The following is a 12,065-nucleotide window of genomic DNA, read 5'->3' on the forward strand; positions in this document are numbered from 1 at the left end:
TTTGACCCTAGGAGCAGAGAGGAGGTGAATTAATATCAGGGGAGACACCTTTCATTGAAATTATTATAGCCTGTGTATTGCTAGACCATGCGGCCATTCTAAAAAGGTTCTCCTCGGCATTATGATCAGCATAGGTTAGTCAAACAAAAGTAAGTTTAACCTACTAACTCAAAGGAAAATGAATAGCAGCATTTTCATCATGTTGCAGAAGTGGAATATATGCTAAAATAAAGTCAGGTTGTGGCACTAAATCAATCTTTTTCCTTCTTCATTTGAGAGTGCAACATGAAAACAAAGCATTTTCAGCCTTTGGAGAAGTTCTCAGCCATTAGTGAATCTGTTATGTTTTATTCATGATTACTTCAGAATTCAATTACCATTTTTATTGCAGTTACTTATTGGTCTTTTGAGCATTTTATTGGATTTCAGACAGATAATAATAGACACCATTGCTATCACTATTCTTGATATAACATTTTGATTTCTACTATTTTGGGATTAGGTGAGGGCATTTCTTGAAAGTGAAGTCTAATGGATGCAGAATGTACAAAGTATTAGTACCTTTAATCTGATTTTCCAAGATCAGAACTTGGACAGCAGCTTCAGTACATTTAGCCATGGAGTGATACACATGGGTTCCACAAACCCCTCAAGTTACCCCTGTATTGCTAAATTCTCAGTCTAAATTGCTCTTTTTTTTGCAGGAGCAGAAATCTGAAGGCAAATGACCTTAGAGTTTTTCTGGTGCATTTTTTGACTACTATCACGTAGTTATACCATCAGATACCTGGAATTAGGTTGTCCATTTTCATCCTTAGCTATAATTGGCAAATGACCCAGAAAAACTGTGCACTGATACAAAAGAAAGCAAAAAGTTGAATGAAAGGGACTAAATATAGGATATTGCGTAACTTATTACTCACCATACAGAGAATTTTCTGAATCCATTTTCTATGTTATGATCAATCAAAACGGAAGGTTTGATCATGCTCATAGAAACAATAACAAAATAAAACAGTATAACGTGACGGTTTAACATGATAGTTTTAATTATATTTTGGATTGCTGTACTCATTGGGATAAACTTATTGTACTTACACTAGCTTTTAATACTCAGTTTATACTTCTTGAAAATATTGTATATTGTGAATAATAAATTCATGCTATCCATATTTATTGCATTTCTTTATCTTTCTCTTTTTGTGCCCTTTTATTGTTGGGGACGTGGTACAGAATACACAGTAAGTACTCCATGAATTATTTTACTTTCATTTAGTAGCTGAGCTGTGAAATTCTTTATTTAAAATGTAAAACTGCTAAGAAGTGGTCAGTTTGTTATTGCATGCATTGAGTCTGATTCTGATTTATTTGAGGACCAGAACTGAAATGCTGATCAGCAAACTTGTAAGTCCCTCTAGCAGCTCACATAGTGAAGAACTGAAATATTCAAGTCAGAAAGACTTTAGATGTGTCTTATCCTTGTTGAATTAACAGATCTGTGGTATGAATTGGGACGGTGGTAATAGCACTACATATGGCTTCAGTCCTCAGAATTGTACAGTTTACCAAAACTATCCAAATATTTGAATAAATGACCACTTGGACAAGCTATTTGACAAAAGAACTGTATCTCATTCAGGAATTAATAAATTGGAAGTATTGTCTTACCAAGCTTGTCTTACTTTTTTTTGGCTACTGGAATGATCTTCAGTCATTATGTGCTTAGATATAAAACAGATCACATCATTATGTTGACACTATCTGAAGTGCCAACAGATATGCTTCTATGTAGAGGACAAACTGGACAACAGTTGTGCTCAATTTTCACTTATAATTGCTCAGTACTGTTAAATTGTATCTTAGTTAAAAACGTTAAAAACTTTATACAGCACGGTTATAGGCCTTTCCGGCCCAACAAGCCTGTGCCCCCCAATTACATCCACGTTAACGTACTAGCCCATACATCTTTGGAATGTGGGAGGAAACCGGAACACCCAGAGGAAACCCACGCAGTCACGGGGAGAATGTATAAACTTCTTACAGACAGCAGTGGGAAATGAACCCTGATCACTGGCGCTGTAATAGTTTTACACTAACTGCTACACTACTGTGCCGCCCTTAATTAATTTTCTTCATATTTTCAAAGAACAGTTACCATTTTTGCCATATCTGACAGCCCTCTTGTAGGTTACCAGTTTTCTCCACCCTTTCATCAGTTTCCAAGGGCGAGTGAATTGTCTTTAACAGGATTGTCCAAGCTACAGCCTTTAGGCCATTTCCAGCTACACTTTGGCAATCCAGCCTGACATCTAACTAACCCTGTCTCTTTTCCTTTATATCTCTAATTCACTGATTTGTCTTATTTGAATATCATGAACCTTGATATTAAAAAAAGGGCTTTTCTGGTTTTGTTGTCACCATTGGTGGGTACGTTGGAACATAAAAAATTGTTAAGTGTCTGGAAATTGACTTTTGAGTCAAAGCTACATGATATCCACCTATCCAAGAAAACAGATGGTTTAATTAAACTCGTGTCTGGTATAAAAATCAATTGGCAGAATCATCTGTGTTTTCTGTTTATTCCAAAGCAAGATCTTTTTCAGCAACTTCTCGTTTTCCTTTATTGTGGGCTACCATGCTTCTTCTGTTTTTGTAAATGACCCATCTGCTGTGGGACTAAATTAAACGACAGAGAACAGGACTGCCCAAATTGATTCCTAGTCTGTAATGAGACAGCTGGTGCCAGCTGAGATAATGGTGGAGAAGTTGAGATTGGTCTCACCTCCCTGACCTACTGGAGTGTAATGGGCAATGGGGTGCCCAAGAAGAGCAGCATGAACTGCCTCATCACCTGGTAGCACTCACATTTACTATGATCAAGTGCTTTGAGAGGTTGGTTATGGCTGGAATTAATCTCTGCCTGAGCAAGGACCTGGACCTGCTGCAATTTGCCTACTGCACAACAGGTCTACAGTGGATGCAATCTCACTGGCTCTCCACTCTGCTTTGGAGCACCTAGACAACAGCAAACCTACATCACGCTGCTGTTTATTGATTACAGCTTGGCACTACATCATCCCCTCAGTATTAATCAACAAGCTTCAAAACCTGGGCCTCTGTACCTCCCTCTGCAACTGGATCCTCAACTTCCTTATCAGGAAACCGCAGTCAGTGGGGATTGGTAAGAATGTCTCCTCCTCACTAACAATCAATACGGGCATACTTCAAGGATGCGTGCTCAGCCCACTACTCTACTCTCTCTACACTCATGACTGTGTAGCTAAGCATAGCTCAAATGCCATTTATAAATTCGCCAATGACACCACTGTTGTTGGTAGAATCTCAGATGGCGATGAGGAGGCATACAGGAGTGAGATAGATTGGCTGGTTGAGAGGTGTCACAACAAAAACCTCACACTCAACATCAGCAAGACCAAGGAATTGATTGTGGACTTCAGGAAGAGGAAGTCGGGAGAACACACACCAGTCCTCATTGAGGGGTCAGCGGTGGAAGGGGTGAACATCTTCAAGTTCCTGGGTGTCAACATTACATTGATGTAATCGTGAAGAAGGCACACTAGTGGCTTTACTTCATCAGGAGTTTGAGGAGATTTGGTATGAGGAAATTTCTACAGATGTACAGTGGAGAGCATTCTGACTGGTTGTATCACTGCCTGGTATGGAGGCTCCAATGTGCAGGATCGCAGGAGGCTGCAGAGGGTTGTAAACTCAGCCAGCTCCATCATGGGCAAAACCCTCCCTGCCATTGAGGACATCTTCAAGAGGCAATGCCTCAAGAAGGTGACATCCATTAATAAGGACCCTCACCATCCAGGACATGCCCCCTTCAGGTTACTACCATCAGGGAGGAGGTACAGGAGCCTGAAGACCCACACTCAACGATTTAGGAACAGCTTCTTTCACTCTGCTATCAGATTTCTTAATGATCCATGAACTTGTGAACATTACTTTGTTATTCCTTTTTTTGCACTATTTATTTATTTTATAATGTATAATAATTTCATGTCTTTGCACTGTACTGCTGTTGCAAAACAACAAATTTTATGACATATAAGTCAGTGATAATAAACCTGTTTCTGATTCTGTTTCTAATTCTGAGTTAACTGAAGAGCTAAAAAACTGCAGATGCTGGAAATTTGAAATAAAACAAAAAAAATACTTTAAATATTCAGCAGGCCAGGAAGCATTTGTGGAGAGAGAATCTATTAAAGTTTCAGGTCAATAATCTTTAATCAGAACTACAAAAAGTTAGAAATCAAACATGTTTTAAATTAAAGAGAAGGGAGAGGTGTTGAGGGAACAAAGGGAAGATCTTTGTTTGTAATACAAATGATTCCAATGAAAATATGTAGGTGGTGGGATTAGTAGCTTTGCAGTTGACATGAAAATTGGTGGAGTTGTGGAGAGTGAGGAAGGTTGTCAAAGGATATAGCAGGATATGGATCAGTTGGAAATTTGGGTGGAGAAATGGCAGATGGAGTTTAATCAGGACAAGTGTGAGGTGCTGTATTTTGGGAGGACAAATGCAAGAGGAAAGTATACAGTAAATGGCAGAACCCTGAGGAGCACTGATGTACAACTCCCAGAAAGTGGCAACACAAGTGGATAGGGTGGTAAATAAGGTATACTGACATACTTGCCTTCATCGGTCAGGGCATTGAGTATAAAAGTTGGGAAATCATGTTGCAGTTGTATAAAACTTTGCTTAGGCCACATTTGGAATACTGTGTGCAGTTCTGGCTGCCACAGTTTTAGAAGGATGCAGAGGCTTTGGAGAGGATGCAGAAGAGTTTCACCGGGATGTTGCCTAGACCAGAGTGCATTAGCTATAAGGAGAGGTTGGACAAACTTGGATTGATTTCTCTGGAGCTTGGGAGACTGAGGGATGACTTAAAGAAGTATTTAAATTTATGAGAGGCATAGATAGGGTTGATAGTCAGAATTTTTCTCCCAGAATGGAAATTTCAAATACTAATGGGCATAGGTGAGAGGAGGAAAGTTTAAAGAAGATTTGCAAGGCAAACATTTTACACAAAGAGTGGTCGCTGCTTGGAATGGGCTGCCAAGGGAAGTGGTAGAAGCAGATATGAAAGCAACATGTAAGAGGCATTTATACAGATAGATGAGCAGACCAGGAATAGAGGATTACAGACTATGTGCTGGCAGATGGGAATAGTTTAATTTGTCATCATGGTGGAGCGAAGGGCCTGTTCCTGTGCTGTACGTTTCTATGTTCTATGTCTGTGAAAGGATGGAGATAAGAGAGACAAATGACACAGAAGGTGTTAATGCCAGCTGGGAGAGAGTGATGAAGACTTGTTAAGTGCAGCTGAGCTGCCAGGAGGAGGTGTAAATAGAGGGAGATAGATGAAGACGAAGGAAAGGGAGAGACCAAACAAAAAACAATGTTGGAACTGTGAGATACAGAACACTGTGGGTGCTGGAAATGTGAAATAAAAGAGAACATTTCTATACACAGAAGAAAGGTTGTTGAATTGAATGTTGACTCTTGAGGGCTGTTACATGTCGAGACTGAAGATGAGATGCTGTTCTTTGAGCTTACATTTGGCTTCCCTGGATCATTACAAGAGACCAAAGACTGATAAGTCAAAGTGGAAATGGGATGGAGAACTAAAGTCACAGACAACTGAAAGCTCATGGTCACCCTTGCAGATTGAACAGAGGAGTGCTGCAAAGCGGCCACCCAATCTGCATTTCTTTTTTCCAACGCAGAGGAAACCACATCATGAGCACCAAATGCATCACACTAAATTGCAAGAAATATAAGTGAATTTCTGCTTCACCCTGAAGGAATGTTCAGGGTCTCATGACCAAGTCTCATCACATAGTATTTCACTGCCTTAACATAGACCTCCAGTTATCTCTTATTACTACAGCAACAACTAACCCTCCTGCCTGATGTTGTTGAAGCCTTGGAGGCCACTGCAGACATTTCAGAGTGGGTCCATTCTTATCTCACGACAACCGGGTGGCTGCTCTCTTGTTACTTTCAATTTATTCAGCTTCTGAGACTGTGAATGGATTTTTCTATTTGTTTTTTTTTGGGAGCTGGGTGTCACTGGCAAGGCCAGCATTTATTGCCATCCCTAAATGACCTTGAGAAGGTAGTGGTGAACCACTGTCTTGAACTGCTGCAGTCCTTCCGGTGAAGGCACGCCCACAATACTAGTGGTTAGGAGTTCAGGATTCAGATGAAGAACGCTGGCATTAATAAGCATTGACCATTGCCTTTAAAGAATTGAGCAGTGAGATCTTTAGGTTGACTGCACCAAATGGATCAAAGTAAAAGCAGCAATATAATTTCTCGAAAGTTCACTGCTTGGTGAAGAAAGGCTAAGCAGCTACTTAGTCACCAGTTAGTGGCTGCAACACTGTGAATTGCACCGCAAGAGTGATTGAATCCATTGTACACACTGCAGCCTACTGATTAGTTAGTTTTAGTGATCATTCAGGAAACCAGCCAAATTAATCACTTCAGCAGGATTTCAGGTTATTTCCAAACAGTTTTCAAGAATTATGTTCAATCTCATGAGTACAACCTCCAACATTACACTTCAAAACTAGGCTCATTTGCTAAAGGTAGTAGTCGGCAACACTTGCAGAAACAAATATGCTGTTAATACAACACATCTATTGATTTCTATTTGTTCTGTTTTATTTCATGATTCACAAAAAATTTATGAATGTTAATTGATCTGCTGTATACAGTATCTATATATTTCATGCCTCTGCACCCATTCCATTCTCTGCACTGAAATCAAAAAATACCAACCCAAGGATGGTGGTTATTAAGTTGGTAAATTCTAGATGTACTAATTGTTGTTGGTTACTTTTAGGCAAATGTAAAATATGTTTCCAAAACTTATTTAGATGAAACTGCCATTGAATGTCCATCTTTTTTTAATTTGGACTTTTCTGTAAAATAGTGAAAATAATTCTTGCAAAACTAGAATTGTGTATTTTATGAAATTGTAAAACTTTATGCAAATATAAGCAATTCTGAATATCCCAAACTCTGTATAGCTTTTGAAGGATGGGTACAAGTTTCTGCAAGGGAAAATGCATTAATTACCAGTATTTCTTTGAAATGGTACCACAGCATCTTTTGCGTCTACTTGAAAGAGAATTGATATGGGAATTGATGCAGTGGAGTATCAGTCTGAATTTGTGCTCGGGTCTCTGCAGTGGCTTGTTAACAGAGGCATGAGGGAATAATATTGAATCATTCCTGAAAACAGAGATGGAGTAGGTAAGGAGGAAAGAGAACAATCTGAGAAAATTCTCAGCATCTACATCTCTTTTCATGATTTGAACCCACAATCTTCTGACTCAGATGCAACCAATGCAGTCACAGCCAAATAAAACAGTAAGGTTTAAATAAAAGTATTTTGCTATTCTGGAATAATCATTCTCACATAAAATAATGAGAAATGTGCTCCAGTCTCAATCATAATGAATGTCTGGCTATGATAACTCAACACATGCGTGTAATTTTTAGAGTTTGCAGAATGTTCTGATAAAAGAACAATAATCAATAAGCAAAGGAAAAGGATCTGAAAAATCCCTTTTTAATGCTGAAATATGTGGCATTGGCAATGTTAAAGTATACTCTTCTGAGTTTGGAGTGCTGAAGGATATGTGCCTAATGATTGAATGGTGCCTGTTTATGTGTGTTAAACAGCTGATTAGGTTGTGTGAAATCAGGTATATCTGTGGGATTCGACCATCATCAGTGGGATTTGAGTCAGGATCATCAGAATCAACAGATCAAGAGTAGGCCTGGGATGGTCAGGGTAGGGCTTGGTCCAGCATGAGTAGCAGATGGGTTATAGGATATAGGCTGGGATTGGAAAGATAGTGCATGGTGGAAGATTGATAAAGGAATCAGGCTAAGTGTCAGCTGGTGGGGGATGTGATGGTGGGGGGTGGGGGGGAAAGCAAGGCAGGTATGTAACAAATAGTTGGAGAGATCAGGTCAGTAAACTGAATGCCTGGGAAATGATTTGGGGAGAAGGGGCTGTTGGCACATGTCAGGAGATTGGTAGTTTGTGGAGGTCAGGTCAACTGACCAGTGGTGAAGAGCTGTCAGTAGGCATTTGGGTTTTGTGGGGGGTGGAGGTGGGAGACTGGTGGTTGCATTGCTTGATTGATTGATGGGAGTGTTAAGAGATCTGTACATAAGTGTGCGTCATAAATTGGGGACTGGTAGTACAAATGGGGTTTGTGGTGGAAAGAGACAGGAGAGAGCTGGGTAAGTTCGTTCCTTGAGACCCACCTCAGGCAGACTCCAGATTTCAACGTGCTGAAGCAGACCTCAAACTCTGAAAACTTGCTTCTGCATGAATGGAGCATAGGCAAACAATATATGACGGACGTGGAAGCCAAATCATGAACCTTGTGGAGCCTGCACAATTTGCTGCATCAGATTTGCCTGCATAAGTCCCCGCATATTTTTTATTGAAGTTGAATCACACGGCACACAGAAATGGGTACGATAAAATCCAATTTCCAGGCAATGGTATATTATTCAGTTACATCTACTGGTGAAATATTTTTAAAATCTATAAAATTATAACAGTGGGAAACTGTAAGGTATTTCAGCAAAAGCAAATTTGAAGTAAATATTTTATCACAATTTTCTGTTTTTCTTAATGTTGCTACTCATAATTTTAAAGCAAAATCGTACTACTAAATTAGTATTTTATTCTAAGTACCACATTGACCTTCCCAGTTATATATTCTTTGAAAGTAACCTGGTTTCAATGCAGATCAGGTAGTCAAATCTATTTGCCTTTCAGATCTAATGTAAAGGATTGAAATTCCCCTTTTTCACTCTGATACAAGCAATGGTTTCATTTAATGTCAAATTGGGAGAATTAATTTGTTTTGTTTTGGGATGGGTGTGACTTGATCTTGCCCGTCACAAAATGAACATTTACTGTAATGATACAGTTAGGCAGAGGTGGTCATATAAGTTCAAAATCTTCAAGTCCTAAGCAAATTTAAACCATGATATTGTGTGCCAAACTTTTCAAAAATATGTCCTTAATATAATGCTTTTCCTTTTGTATGATGATCATTTGGAAGCTGGAAATTATAAAGATCTGTATTTTTTCTGGTAATTTAGTTTTTACGTGGGATGGAGGGTTTTTAATTCTGGGGTAGAAATCAGGATGGCAGCGGCTGGAGGTTTCAGAGATTCCTCAGTGGATCATCAGGGTAGTAAATCATCAAAAATGCTGCAGGGATCTATCTGAGTATTCTGACCCAGTTTTGGGTAGCTCAACCACCCATGTCAAACAGCTTCAGGGCAGTAGAGATCAACAAAAGTGTTGAAATGTAAACAGAAGATGATGGAAAGACTCGTTGGGTCAGGCAGCAAGGTTCTCCCTTACCCAGTGAGTATTTCCAGCATTTTCAGTTTTTCAGATTTCCAGAATCTACAGTTTTTAGACTAAACGGAAGTGTTATACAGATTTAACTGTTGTTAATGACATGGATGTTTTAGCAGGTTGTCTGACGGTTTAGTACTTACTCTAGTTCTGACTATAGGAAAACATGGTAAGCATTCTGCCTGTCCTCCAATCTAGCATACCATGGTCAATGGGCAATTTCCAGTCATGGGACACACTGCCCTGTTCCCATCATAAATAATATTTCAGTTAACAAGCCACTCATTCTATGGAAGGAAACAATGATCTAACATGAATGTAAGTTAGAAGTGTTGGTGGAAAACCTGAGTCATAACCATTGTTTCATTGCTGCATTCATCTGCATAAACTCACAGTCTTCTTAAGTTCAAATGACTTTCTGTCGTGATTCATGACACAATCTGAACACCTCAACTGAATTGCTGTTCTGTGAATTCATTTGAAGGTTCCTCATAGCTTTTGTACAAAATATATAGAACACTGTAAGACTGTATTAAACTGGAAATGATTTTTACTGTGAATCTCAAGGTGTAATAGCAAGTAATTTTAGATTTCTGGGACCATGCTGGTGTTTCAGCTGTCAGTTTGTCAGAGAAATTTGCAAGGAACTAAAATAGTGGTAGCTTAAAAATCATCCCTGAAAAGCACGATTTTGCCTCAGCATCTGTCATGTTTCATCTAATCATCATTGCTGAAAAGGCGAAAATGTTTTGTATCCTAGGGAACCGCAGCTCACTTAAAATCAAAAGTTATTGGTCCATGCATTTCAGAACTGTGCTGTGTATGATAATAAGTCAGTGGGAAATGTTTATCAAGACTGCAAGCTTTTGTCAAATGACATTCATAAACTGCCTAGGTTTTTATCCAGTGATTTATAATGTCATCATGAAGATTACAATCCTGCAATCATTACCTGTTTTCAGTTATTCTGGTCGACCCTGTGGTCTGCGTTCTGCACAAAGTTATAGCTAAACTGAGTTCATTGACTCATGACTATGCAGCCATCACCTTTTCTTTCTTAAATGACCTTTGTAACTCATTCACATATGCTAAGGATAAACGATAACCCATTGTTAACGTGGAAGCAGTTCACTGGAACAATTATCAAAACATCATTAAAAATTTCATGACGTTCAAAAGAAGTATTTTTTAAACAGTATCATAAATTCTTACCTGAAGGAAAAACATGAATGGAAAACTGCTGTCTGTTTGATTTGTTTCTGTTCTGGAACAGCTGTACTATAAATATTTCTGTTGATGAATAATCAGCTATCACTGGAGTGGGAAAATATCTAATGTATTTATCAGTCATGGGCACACTGGTGTTACAGTAACTATAAGACCATAAGACAGGAGCAGAATTAGGCCATTCAGCCCATCGAGTCTGCTCTGCCATTTGATCATGGCTGATTTATTTTTCCCTCTCAACCCCATTCTCTTGCCTTCTCCCCTTAACCTTTGATGCCCTAATCAAAGAACCTACAATCTCCGCTTGAAATAGACCCAATGACACGGCCTCCACAGCTGTTTTGTGGCAATGAATTCGACAGATTCACCACCCTCTGGCCAAAGAAATTCCTCCTCATCTCTGTTCTAAAGGAACGTCCTTCTATTCTGAGGCTGTGCCCTCTAGTTCTTGACATTACTGGAAACATCCTCTCCACATCCACTCTATCCCGGCCTTTCAATATTCGTTAGGTTTCAATGAGATCCCCCCATCATCCTTCTCACTAATTTCAAAGGCATCTTATCTGAAGGCCAGTTTATGGATTGAAATGCAAGTTCCTGGTCAGCATTTCTTGTATGTCATAAGTATTTAATCTGATACTGTTAGAAATATTTGGTCTGAATATTTCTTCAACTGTTTAGCTAGTATCATTAAAATGACTAATGAGCTATTTATTTACACAACCATTTAAACACTTCCTGCCAGTGTAGCAATGTATATTCTGAAGGAATACATGATACTAATACTTACTCCTTTCAGATTATCATGATATTCATCAAACATGAAAGCATGCCCAAGCAACTGATTTAAAAGCAGTGCCATGAAGAAGTGGGAAGCATGGACGGCTGTTTGACGTAGTATTTTCTCTGGTTGGGAAGTTGGTGTGCCATAGGAATCAATGCTGAAGCCTCAGATTTTTACAATTTATATGAGTAACTTGAATAAAGATGCCAAAATTGATTAAGTTGCTGATGACACAACGATAGGGAGGAAAATAAGTTATGAAGAGGATGTAAGGAGGCTACAAGGGAATATAGAGAGAATAAGTGAGAGGGAAGGTGGAGTCTAATGTGGGAAAATGTGAAATGGTAGGAAAAATGAAGAAGCATATTATCCAAATGGTGGAAGATTATTGAGCTCTGAGATGCAGAAGGATCTGGGTGTCCACGTGCATTCACAAAAGACTAGTACATAGGTACAGCAAGTAAGTCGGAAAGCAAACAGAATGTTATTGCTCATTGCTCGGGGAATTGAATACAAGAGAAGGAAGGTTATGCTTCATTTGTTCAGGACATAAGTGAGATTACACCTGGAGTACTGTGTACAGTATTGGTCTCACTTAAGAATGTATTTTAATGCATTGG

General features: G+C 39.0%; 1 protein-coding gene across 1 annotated transcript in view; it reads left to right on the forward strand.

Annotated features, from left to right (window-relative positions):
- pitpnc1a (phosphatidylinositol transfer protein cytoplasmic 1a) overlaps window positions 1–12,065 on the forward strand; it is a 295,902-nt gene that overhangs the window by 217,011 nt on the left and 66,826 nt on the right. The window contains exon 4 of the mRNA XM_052033186.1: window positions 1,234–1,241. Coding sequence (XP_051889146.1) covers window positions 1,234–1,241 — 8 coding nt within the window. The remainder of the gene's footprint in view (window positions 1–1,233; window positions 1,242–12,065) is intronic.

This window comes from Pristis pectinata, chromosome 18, assembly GCF_009764475.1.
Source record: "Pristis pectinata isolate sPriPec2 chromosome 18, sPriPec2.1.pri, whole genome shotgun sequence".
Taxonomy (NCBI): domain Eukaryota; kingdom Metazoa; phylum Chordata; class Chondrichthyes; order Rhinopristiformes; family Pristidae; genus Pristis; species Pristis pectinata.